We start from the raw sequence: 12,739 nt of genomic DNA, 5'->3' as shown, positions 1-12,739 counted from the left end.
ACACATCTAAGCAATAAAAAAATCAACAATTCGATGTTTTTAATTGAACTTCAATTAAGTTTACTACATTCAAATAGTTGAAGAAGTTTTCTTTGTTATGATATTTTTTCCTAATTTCAAACTTTAAATGGCTCTCCTGTAAAATTACAAAAATACACAAAATAGCCGTCGCGATATGTTGAAAATATAAAAAATCGATGCGAGCCGCGAATATCTCGGAGAATGTTTACTGGAGACCATGGACATCATGCCGAACGCCTTGAACTATCAGGTTGAAAGTTCCAATGCGATCCAGCAATTTTACCTTACAGACAATAAGGCACTGACGCTTCTTGATAAAAATAGGTGGGGGTTCTTAGTATACCACAAGGTCACTAATAGTTAATAAGCTAAAATAATTCCTTTTCGTTATTACTATATCTTACAAAAAAATGAATTTCCTAGTTTCTAAAGAAAAAATAATCTATAAAATCATCTAAGAAATTTAATACTAAAATCTTAACTTAACAAGTGTAGACCGGCCCGTAATATATTTTGATTCTGCATTTTCATTTTCCCGCCACAAATTGACATCTGTCAATTTTGACACACGTCACATAAAAAAAAAAAAAACTACAAATTCGTTAATATGCGATCCAATTGTGAATTAAATTATAATAATATTATTATTATTTTAATTATTCATAATTTTAAAACGTATCCATTAATTCATATAATTAATTATAAAAACTATCTCAAACGAGAAAGGGTTATTCTTTGATTTCATTACAAAATTCAGATGCCATTGATTTAATAAAAACTAATAATTCAAAAGTATATTTTATGTACAAAAAAAAAACGTATAAAATGATGCGTCTCTAAAATAAAATAATACTAATTTGATTTGTTACTTTAAATTTAAAAAAAAAAAAAAACTTACTGGCCTAATTATTTTTTTGTGTTGGCAGCATTGGTCATGTTTTAATAATACATATTATAATGTTGCCGGTCGTGTCAATTTATACTTAACTTTGACAAACACTGTATCTTCTTAACAACGTTTACAAGCCTCAATAGACTTCAGCGAGCAATACTGATAGGCCTTACAAAAAAAAAAACAAAAAAATTGCCAGCCTCGAAAAATTCCACTAAAATGTTGCCAGCTTAAAAACTAAAAATCCTACCGTACATCACAATGTTGCCAGTGCAATTAAAGCTGTCCTTCCTATTAGCTGTTCGGCGCGTTCTCGCCCCACGTACAGTACCAGTTGTAGTTGAACATCGCCGCGTACGGATGTTTCCGCTTCTTGTGCAGCCTCAACGACTCCTCGGAGGCGTACCAGTATTGAGGGTGGGTGTCGAATGGATACTTCGTGTTCTCCTTGACGTGAGGCTCGCCGGGATCCGCTGTGTGTGTAAGAGAGAAAGAAGATACAATGAGAGAGAGAGAGAGAGAGAGAGATATTTTTTTTTACTGATTATACTTAAGTATACTTAAATACTGGTGGTAGGACCTCTGGTGAGTCCGCGCGGATGGGTACCACCACCCTGCCTATTTCTGCCGTGAAGCAGTAATGCGTTTCGGTTTGAAGGGCGGGGCAGCCGTTGTAACTATACTGAGATCTTAGAACTTATATCTCAAGGTGGGTGGCGCATTTACGTTGTGGATGTCTATGGGCTCCAGTAACCACTTAACACCAGGTGGGTTGTGAGCTCGTCCACCCATCTAAGCAATAAAAAAAAAACCTAAATAGCTTGGAGTAAAAAAAATTGTTTTTTCCTATTTTTCATCAACATTTTGAGAACTGTCAAAACATTCTGTGGAATCGTTTGTTGGGACTTTTTGGCGGGAACGCGAGGAGTGAAGTTGTGTGATTTATTTTTTGTCTATTTAGTGTTTCTTCAGGTTTAAATGTGTAATAACGGTGGTTTATTAACTGTTTGCTGTACCTGTGAAAGTGCACAAATGTGGGAAAATCAAACAAAGCCGCTGAACGTAACTTTTCGGGATCCTCCAAAAAGTCCACTGAAAAAGTCTCAGTAAATGGCCACTATTTTACTGAGATTATAATTCATCGCCATATCATCTCATCTCATTTCATTTCACTTCATATTATCATTTTTCATAAATTTAAATTAAAATAAGACATGACCTAAAGGTCTTTGTTACCGGGTCACAAAAAAATCCTTAAAAAAAAAACTGTTTTTGCAGATCTCGGTGTAACCTTTCACCATTAGGCTAGACCCTAATCGTCGAGTTTCCGAACTCACCTGGCGGGAGGCAGTACATGCAAAATATCCTATGCTTCCTTCCGTGGTGCGTCTCCAGATGTTTCTTGTGCTGCTTCCGGCGGAGGGACACGTGCGGGCAGCACGGGCACGGCACGCACAGCGCGCGCGGGCAGGCGCCGTGCCGCGAGCCGCAGTGCGACACCAGGGTCGACGCCACGCGGTACCCCTGCAAGACAGACGCACGAGATGACCACCGGGGGTCAGGGGGGGCAGAGCAAGGGGTCCTCTTGGTGGTCCGACCGACGGGTCGTCTTTTTTTTTTCATACCTAAGCTGAGAGCTTTGAGAGACTATTTCAGCGTAACCTTAACTAGTAGGTGAGCTCACGGGGCTCAAATCAGAGTGTTGCTAACACTGACCCTAGCAAGAGCAGTGCTTCGCAGAATCTACTACCGGATCGGAATCGCGACCCACTGAGAAGATCCGGTAAGGGAAACTCAGTGGGCTGTACGGGTCGTCGAGGCACGGACGAGCTGACCACTACCATTTCCGACCGGGGGTCCAGGGGGGTCAAAACAGGGGGGTCCCCTTGGGGATCCGACCAACGGGTCGACTTTTTTTTCCCTTTTCCTAACTAAGCTGAGAGCCTTGAGAGGCTATTTCAGCGTAACCGTACGTTGTAATTGTCTATGGACTCCAGTGACCACTTAACATAAGGTGGGCTGTGAGCTCGTTCACCCTACTAAGCAATAAAAAAAATGCGGCAAAAGCAGCATCAGTTCTGATATTCACACTTTTTTGGTATTTGAAAATCTTAATATTTTTTTTAAAGTAGCTGAACCCTGTTTAAGTAGTTGTTGCCCGCGGTTATAGTCGTAACGCGGCTAACGCTGCGGGGCGGAGTTAGTCTCGTTCTCGGGATCCTCCGAAAAGTCCACTGAAAAGTCTCAGTACTAAATAACCACCATTTTACTGATATTATATTTCATCCCGTATCATCTTATCTCATTTAATTTCATTTCACTCCATATCATTTTGCATAAAAATTAGAATTTAAATTAAAATAACACTTGACCTAAAGATCTTAGTTACTAGGCCAGAAAATGTCTTAAAAAAAAATAATTACATGTGTGCAATTCACACGTGGTAGAAGTGAAACCTTCCAAAATTAAAATACAATTATCCTAAACGTCTTAAGTATATGTAAAATTTTGTCATTAGTAAATAATTGTAAGGTAGCGCCCTCTGTGAATTGATATTTTAATTTCACGTATAATCCTAAATTAAAATTCACTACAAGAGCTTTCATACACACGTTAGTATTAAAAAATCTCACAGATGGCGCTGTATTAAATAGTATGTATATTTCTGTCTCATTCTTTGCTGGCTTCTTCCTACACATTTTTGTATTTGTGTCTCTTACCTGTCGTTTTTTCCGTTGCATCCGGTTTGAAATCACAACGATTCTAAAGAAGTTTTCACTTCAAAAATTACAGCTTCAATAACTTGGGTCACATCGTTTACCTTAAAACAAAACTCGCATATGTAAGGAAAGTTCTTCCATTTAGGGTTCTTTTTCCTGCTGAACACCATCTTGTAGGGCTCGTCCGGAAACCAGTCTTGAGGGTCCAGGAGTAGTTCCACCAGTTCGACTCCTGAGGTATAAAAAATATACTTTTAGCGTTTCCGCCCGGTTTTTACTGGTGGCAGGACCTCTTGTGAGTCCGCGCGGGTAGGTACCAGCACCCTGCCTATTTCTGCCGTGAAGCAGTAATGCGTTTCGGTTTTAAGGGTGGCGTAGCCGTTGTAACTATACTGAGACCTTAGAACTCATATCTCAACGGGGGTGGCGGCGTTTACGTTGTAGATGTCTATGGGCTGGTGGGCTGTGAGCTCGTCCACCCATCTAAGCAACAAAAAAAAAGCGATGTCAATTTTTTTTTTATTACCACAAGGTACCACAACTAACAGTGGACGGTCACCGTCGTCTACGACTGGTTAATGCAAACAGAAAATATTGCCGAACTATGTGCTTACTTAGTGCGAGATTTTTAACGTTCTCGATAGCGTAAAAGTTAACTCAAATTTGTATGGAGTTGGAACAGCGCCCCTAGCGGCAAACGTAGGAAAGCTGTACCAAACTCTAAGCAAATCAAAGCTCCAAAATATACCCCTCGAAATTACACGGGTGGACGAGCTCACAGCCCACCTGGTGTTAGTGGTTACTGGAGCCCATAGACATCTACAACGTAAATGCGCCACCCACCTTGAGATATCAGTTCTAAGGTCTCAGTATAGTTACAACGGCTGCCCCACCCTTCAAACATAAACGCATTACTGCTTCACGGCAGAAATAGGCAGGGCGGTGGTACCTACCCGTGCGGACTCACAAGTGATCCACCAGTAATCTAGTACCAAGAACCAAGAGTAAGTCAATTGTACTTATCAGACTCAGGAGTTGACTGAACGATTTCAAATCCACCAACCTTCAGGTACCTTAACCGGCTCCGAGACGACTCTGACGGGCTCCTCCACAGGCGGAGGCGGAAGCGACAAACTTAACGTCGTATTGTTGGCTGCCAATAAACTTGTCAATATCACATTTTGAGCCTGAAATAAGAAATAGATTTTTTTAATGCCACTGTAAGCCAACAAGGAGGCTGGTCAAGGAAGAGTAAGCTAATGAGCATAACGGCCACCTGATGGTGAGTGGGACCCGTACAAATATTGTTCATAAGACATTACATTCATCGGCAAGATTTACTTTCAATTATGGAGGGTAGAGGTAAGGAGAACCGTCTCATATGGGAGAAGCTTGAATAAGTGTCCCATTTTCAGCACTAAATAACAGTTCAAAAATCCCCCAGAATGGCGCTAGCATAGGCACAGGGTATGATATGAATTGAGCAGTTGTTAACTGATTGAAGTATGCTGAGTTAGGAAATTTAATATATTTCATGACTAGAGTAGTTAGTGACAGTGTAATATACAAGACCTCACATGTTTACGTAGTCCAAACTAATTTCGTCAATATAACCTAAAATTATTGCTGTGGTAAAACGTGGAGACATCGATTGCATTTTCTTATCGGCTTTAAATAGAATACTTTTTCTGATTTTGTAGTGCTTACAGTTCTTTCGTTCGTCCTTTTTTATTTCTCTATCTTATTTTAAAACCTTTCAGCGCCTTTTTTAAAATTTACCCGGTTGCTACTGTAGCGCCATCTTTATTTAGCAGATTTTAACGGACACTTTCACACAGAGACGGTTCTCCTTGCCTCTACCCTCCATACTTTCAATATAAAACTTTTCTAAATTTTTTTCTATATAACGGCAACATTTGGTTCTATGTTTATATAAATTTTACACAATAAATAAATAGCAAGTGACTTCTTGTTCCATACACTGTCACATGCCCTCCTGGTGGATACATCAGGATCCCCTATATCATGAGAAAGACTGACAATACATACTTGTATACACTTTTTTAAGGGGTTTTTTGACGTGGCAACTAAGATCTTTAGGTCAAGTCTTATTTTAATTTGAATGAATAATGAAATTATGAATGAAATGAAGTGAGAGAAGATGATATGTGATGAAAATATAATCTCAGTAAAACGGTGGTCATTTACTGAGACTTTATCTGTGGACTTTTTGAAGGATCCCGAGAAGCTTCGTTCAGCGGCTTTGTTTCATTTTCCCACATTAGAGCACTTTCACAGTTATACTAAACAATTAATAAACCACCGTTATTATACATTTACAAGTGAAGTAACACTAAATAGACAAAATAAAACAAATCACACAACTTCACTCCTCGCGTTACTGCCGAAGAGTTTGTATACACTTAAATATATACATAACACATACATAGATAATAAACACCCAGACATAAGAGCAAACAAACATGTTCATCACCAAAATGTATGGCTAATGTGGGAATAGAACGAATTGTTCCCCCCTCCCCCGCCCCAAACATGGCCCCTAACTAATGCGAACCTTATTTTTAAAGACAATGAATCTTTTCTTCTTCGTCTCCACCTTATCCAACTAGGTGGGGTCGGCACAGCTAATTTTTCTCTTCCATTCTCTTCTATCAGCCGTCATCTCAACACTCACTCCTCTCTCTCTCATATCGTCATTCACACACTCCATCCATGTCTTCTTTGATCGACATCTTCTCCCTCTACCTTGCACTACCATTTCCATACATCTCCTAGTCACATGCATCTCCTCTCTACGCATCACATGTCCATACCAACGCTAACCGTCCGCTCTTTAATTTGTAATTACCGGGGTTACTTTCAGACTTCCTCTCATACTCATTGTCTTGTCCATTCTTGTCACTCCACACATCCATCTCAACATTCGCATCTCAGCCGCGTGCACGCCTCTCAATGACAATGACAGAGACAATGAATGACAGTTAACACTTCAAGGTGCTCTTTCAGTAATTTTGGTCTGAGAACATTGTTTTTTTTTTCTCCTACCTATGTTGATAGCCTTGAGAGGCTATTTCAGCTTCACCCTAACGTTTGTAGGTGAGCTCACGGGGCTCAAACCGGAGAGTTGCTAACACTGACCCTAGCAAGAGCAATGCTTCGCAGAATCTACCACCGGATCGGAAACGCGACCCACTGAGAAGATCCGGCGAGAAACTCAGTGGGCTGTGTCTGTGGGTTAATTCGCTCGTCGAGCCCTTCGTCGCAAGCGAGGGGTTCGACGAGGACGGTGACCGGTGCTTGTGGTGCCTAAAAGCACCGTTAATGGATCAGGAGGATCCGTAATGACGTGCTTTGGGCGACGTCGACGGTTTACCATTCGGTCTACTGGGTCGGGTATGTAGTTTCCAGCGGCCACGATGAGAGGGTTCTCATGTCGTGCCGCCTTCTCAAAATGGCGCAGAACATTGGTACGTGTGTATATGGAATGAGGGTCCTCGGTATGTTAATATGGACGAGCGACTCCGTCAATAGCAGCAGCAGTAATGCGGCAGTGAAGCAGTAATGCGTTTCGGCTTGAAGAGTGGGGTAGCCGTTGTAACTATACTGAGACCTTAGAACTGATATCTCAAGGTGGGTGGCGTATTTACGTTGTAGATGTCTATGGACTCCAGTGACCACTTAACACTAGGTGGGCTGTGAGCTCGTCCACAAATCTAGGTTATAATTTTTTTTTTTTTAAATCATAAAGAAGGGATACGATATTGGGGCTGTTGAAGAAAATGTGATTCCAGGGTACCCTCATCTAATCCACACTCAATTAAAAGAATATGTGTGCTCACCTGTAGCGCCCCATTGTTCAAGCTCTGCGAGAGGTCTACCTTCGGTTTCCTCTTGTAGCCCTTCGGAGGTCCCCTCTTCTTAGCCACCTCTCCGTTCTTCTTATACCTCACGATTTGACCGTTCTCACATTTAGGGCTTTGGGGGACCGGTGTGATGGTCAATTTTGCAGGCAGGGAGTATCTGTAAAAAATACACCACACATGTTATTGTAAGCAAAATACAATTTGCCTATTATTCATTCCTGAGTAGTACAACATAGTAGACAATGATCCCAGTCGGGACAGTGTCTTGGTAAAAGTAATTTCAAGAACTTTTCTACTTTTTTTTTGCGCATGGGTGCATACTATCATTTTTTGGACATGTCTACCGGCAAAGGAATGACTCCATAGAACGCCTTATCGTTCAGGGCAAAGTAGAAGGCACCAGATCGCGTGGAAGGCCGCCCATGCGATGGGCCAACCAAGTCAAGTGGGCAGTTGGCGGTTGTTTGCATGAGCGTACCAGACCCATCACAAACCGGGGGAAGTGGCGATTGCCCGTGAGGTGCCTAACATCTGCCCACAGCAATGATACTGAATGACGACCACGACCGCTGTGACAAGACTGATACAACAAAGAAGATAAGGTGTTGCTGATGGCTCTGGTGTCTTACAGTTATTGGGAAGCCATATGGACGGCGACACTTAAAGCTGTTTTGATAATGACTGTACCATAGTTTTTTATAGTTTGGGTGTATTTACATTTGTCTTGTAACAGTGTTGTTGCAGTATGCATGTGAAAAATATAGCTTTTTTTATTGCTTAAATGACTGGACGACTTGACGGTCTACCCGGTGTTAAGTGATTACCGGATTCCATAGATGTTAACAACGTAAAAGTATCCCAGTACAATGGTTGCCACTGCCTTCAAACGAATTACTGTTTCACAGCAGAAATAGTGAGTGCTGGTACTTAGCTGTGTGGATTCAGGCTGTTCAATGTGGAACATTCCCAAAACCAGTATAAAAACAGTAGCAACTTACCGACTATGTAAATTCTTGACTACATTATCGACCTGAACCGTTGTGTTCAGAGCCAGTGGGTTGGCCAGATTTAAAGGATTATTGACGAATATAGGTAACTGCGGTGCCGTTGGATATATCGATAGTGACTTTGAAGCGTTGTAGGCAGGTATCTGATACACTTTGAGGTTCAGAGATGGAGAATCATAGGTTTTCAGGCGTTTGGAGGCCGGTTCATCGTCGCTGGATTCCGAAGGGCCTTCCAGAGGATCTTGGTCCGATGAGAACGGATCTTTGTGATCTGACTCTTGGATGCAGAACATCTGCGGATGGTATTTAATAATAATGAGCTTTCTCTTCTCTGTTGGCTTAATCAGGAGATTGTTAGTGCTCTTGTCACACCCTGCCTACGAGCAGGCAAGCGATGTGTGATGAAAAACTTCGTTTTTTCTTCGTCTGGGTGTTTATTATGTATATATATGTATATATTTAAACATATACAAGTGTGTTTATTAGTATCTGGTACCCAAAACATACGGAACCTTAAATTGGGGCCCCATGACTGTGGGTGATTTGTTCCTAATTATTAATAAATGCGGTACCATATTGGCTTAGATAGAGACACATTCTTGTCTCCTTTGAGGTTAAATATTTATCAAGCGATAGCTTATACGATTTGGCTATTAATGGTTTCCCATTTTGTTGGTATAGTGGTATACTTAATATATAATCTATATATATCTTACTGGTGATAGGACCTCTTGTGAGTCCGCACAGGTATGTACCACCACCCTGCCTATTTCTGCCATGAAGCAGTAATGCGTTTCGGTTTGAAGAGTGGAGCAGCCGTTGCGACTATACTTGAGATCTTAGAACTTATATCTCAAGGTGGGTGGCGCACTTACGTTGTAGATATCTATGGGCTCCAGTAACCCCTTAACACCAGATGGGATGTGAGCTCAACCACCCATTTAAGCAATAAAAAAAAAGGTAAGTAATCAGTCTGTGGTGTAGAGAAAGAGCTGCTGCATTATTGAAAACAAATTGAAAGTTGAAAGCCCTAATTATTGGTGAATAAACAAACAATACTATTATGATATAGGATCCCCTGATCCAGATATATAAAAAAAATATATGGATACTCTGTAATTAGAAGGTTGTAAAGTGATAAATTAATTTTTTTAAAGAAATACAATCCAATCTCTTGATTATTTTCTAATTAAAACCCATCTAAAATCAATGAAGACAATATAATAGAGATAATATTCAAAATGGTTGTTTTTGTTTGTTGCTTAATGTTTCGTTAATTGAATATCTAGATTTTTAAAGAAAATTCGAGTCATTTATTTTAAAAACTGATCAATCGGATTGTAGTACCAAATTTAATTAGGTTCCCAGAAAATTAATTATTAGGCGAATGATTCATCATTACGGTACGTATTCATATTATTTTGAAATAATAACGGGTAATAAAATAAATGAAGGCGTTATGTTCCCAAATATAGGTACGAATTATAACTAAACAATAAACCCTTTGCAAGGAAAGCCGATAAAAAAAAAGCAAAACGAAAATTAACTCACCGTTTCTATTTTCAAATTAAAATCTTTCGTAATTCTTTAATGTACATTAAAATATAGATTATTTAAAGAAAACGTATTAAATAAAATTCATATTCAACTTCTGATATCAAAATGGCGTTATAATACATTTAACAACTAAACAATAGAAGCCGATCTCATGAAATAACTGCACATGCCACTAAAAACGTAGCGTACGTAGTAACACTAATTATGTTTGGAAAACATCATATTCTTGAATGAAAAACGTACCTTTCGCTTTAATTATGGTCGCACATGTGTTTAAATTGCCTCAATTTGTTTTAATAATGCTGTTTCGTTTTTGTTTTTTTCATTAAAATCGTATTAAAATTAAAAAGAAACATGAAATAAAAGGTTATGTACACTCGTTTAATAATAACAAGTTCACGAAAATAGTGTTTGGGATGAGTTGGAAACATAAGTTTGAGTGCGATTCAAAAATCGATTTTTTTATCGATTTCATTATTAAAATTCTGAATTCATTTTTAGTTTCACGACACTGTGTATAATCTGTTTTAACACATTTTAATGATAGTTTCATTTAAAACTTCTTATCAAATAATATTGTTGACAATTCACAATGGCAATAAAAAAAAAATTACAAGCTGTTTGACTGAAGATACTATATTTTACTTAAACAGGGCTGTCTTTTGTTGTTGAATTTATTGTTTCAAAAGTTTAAGAAATTTTATAAGCAGTACTAAATATTTGGTTCTCTGACGTTGTAACTAAAATACAGCTTTTATTGAGTAATTTTAATTACTTGGATATCGATTTAACTTTCATTCGTCATTTCGTTCATCTTTAATGGTTCCTTACTACTCACTTGGTGTCGTACCTACCTACTTAACCCTCATTCGAATTTCCATACTTCAAGTACAGAGAAAATAAAACTTTATGTCATTGCAAGAAAGTCTAAATTAATAAATACGGCTTTGCGTTGTTACTTTTCGGCATTCGAATTTACAAACGTCACTTTTCAACGATTTGACGAATGGTGAAATACGTTCCATTTTACGTACATATTTGATTTGACCCTTTTGTTATGTATTACATAATAATATCATTTCGAGTTATTACTATATTTATTAAGAGAAAAATCTCATTTTAGCATTGAGGTGGTGATATTTTGATTATTTCTGTCAACGTAACCTGATTTAGACGTCAGACGAGCAATTTAAAGTTGCTTTGAACACTTTAAGTACTATTATTGATGATCAACCAGGTCTAGTCTTGTAAAGAGTCCGTTCAGCGTTTTGTAAGAAGTAATCGACAATCTATTTCACCCTGCCACCATCCATACTAGGACCTTTACCTAGGACATTTACCTTTTGCTTCGAAGACTTAGAAAGTAAATTTTAAAAGCCGCGACTCACCTTTAGATATGAAATCCCGTTTTTAACGGAGTTTAAATATGTAACTAGTGATCCCGCAGTAGTCGAAATTCGACTATAATTCATTGAAATTGTAAGTTTGTATACTATTATGATTCTATTTTCAAAGACTTTTCGGTTCGAAGGGTGGGGTAGCCGTTGTAACTATACTGAGATCTTACAACTTATATCTCGAGGTGGGTGGCGCATTTACGATGTAGATGTCTATGGGCCCAGTAACCACTTAACACCAGGTGGGCTGTGAGCTCGTCCATCCATCTAAGCAATAAAAAAAAAAGACTATTATACTTCTATAATCACAAATTTCGCCAAGACTACACTATAGAAAAATATTAATAAAGACAAACAATATTTAATTTATTCTCAATTTGACCACAGACGTCAAGAACAAAAGTTTGACAATAAATAAATAGTATGCATGCGTGTGTGCGTCAAATACATGGTAATGTGTGTAATGTTTTTTGTATTGATTTAATGTATTTTTTAAGGGATAATTTAAAAACATATTAACTTTCTGCACTCCTTCTCTATATTCTCTATCATCATCATCATCATCATTTCAGCCTATCGCCGTCCACTGCTGAACATAGGCCTCTCCAATAGATTTCCAGTGCGACCGGTCCATTGCCACCTGCATCCAACGAGACCCAGCGCTTTTACTAGGTCGTCGATCCATCTAGTAGGTGGCCGTCCCACACTGCGCTTGCCAGTACGTGGTTGCCACTCCAGGATCTTTATAAGTTTTTTTTATCTCTATAAGTGTGGGAAATTTCATACTCCGCCGTCCGCGCAATTTTCGTAAAAAGGGATACAAAGTTTTCCTTCGCGTATTAATATATAGAGTAGTGACCACGATGAGGGTTACCGTGTCGAAGTAGCGTTCTGACGCTTCCTTTAGATACTTATGTATCGGTCCTAAATTTTGTTCGTCGTGAAGATCGAAGCGGTCCCAGTCTCAATTGTATACTATAACGGTCGTTCCACTCTGCAAATGTTAATTCTCGTTATCATTCTTCAATGATTCATTCTAAATAAGGTTTGAAAACTCATTGTTTGTTCGCGAAAGAAATAGGCTGAATGGTAGTAATTACCTGTGCGCATAATCTTACCGCGAAAATTTAAAATTGTTTTATCGCTTGTATGTAAGTAGGTAATCTTTGAAAGAATTCAATTATTGTTGGCAATTATTCTTGGCTTTTTTTATTGCTTAGGAGGGTGGACGAGTGCACAGCCCACCTGGTGTTAATTGGTT

The 12,739-nt window shown here is 38.8% G+C and overlaps 1 protein-coding gene across 2 annotated transcripts; it reads right to left on the bottom strand.

The window, feature by feature from the left end:
* Window positions 1-720: 720 nt before the first annotated feature.
* On the bottom strand, window positions 721-10,482 carry LOC101741104 (uncharacterized). 2 transcript variants are annotated; one of them, XM_038020088.2, is made up of 7 exons: window positions 10,325-10,482; window positions 8,516-8,817; window positions 7,494-7,674; window positions 4,697-4,820; window positions 3,735-3,865; window positions 2,251-2,437; window positions 721-1,386 (listed from the first exon to the last, which is right to left on the bottom strand). In XM_038020088.2, exons 2-7 carry the CDS (start codon window positions 8,815-8,817, stop codon window positions 1,208-1,210), a joined length of 1,104 nt encoding a protein of 367 aa, XP_037876016.1. In that variant the 5' UTR covers window positions 10,325-10,482; the 3' UTR covers window positions 721-1,207. The 2 variants fall into 2 exon arrangements, with proteins under 2 accessions (XP_037876016.1, XP_037876017.1); XM_038020089.2 differs by lacking the exon at window positions 10,325-10,482 and adding an exon at window positions 10,076-10,257.
* Between the last annotated feature and the right edge of the window lie 2,257 nt (window positions 10,483-12,739).

This window comes from Bombyx mori, chromosome 24 (genome assembly GCF_030269925.1).
Source record: "Bombyx mori chromosome 24, ASM3026992v2".
Taxonomy (NCBI): Eukaryota; Metazoa; Arthropoda; class Insecta; order Lepidoptera; family Bombycidae; genus Bombyx; species Bombyx mori.
The sequence above is the reverse complement of the archived record's forward strand: the minus strand, read 5'-3'. Positions and strand labels throughout refer to the sequence as shown.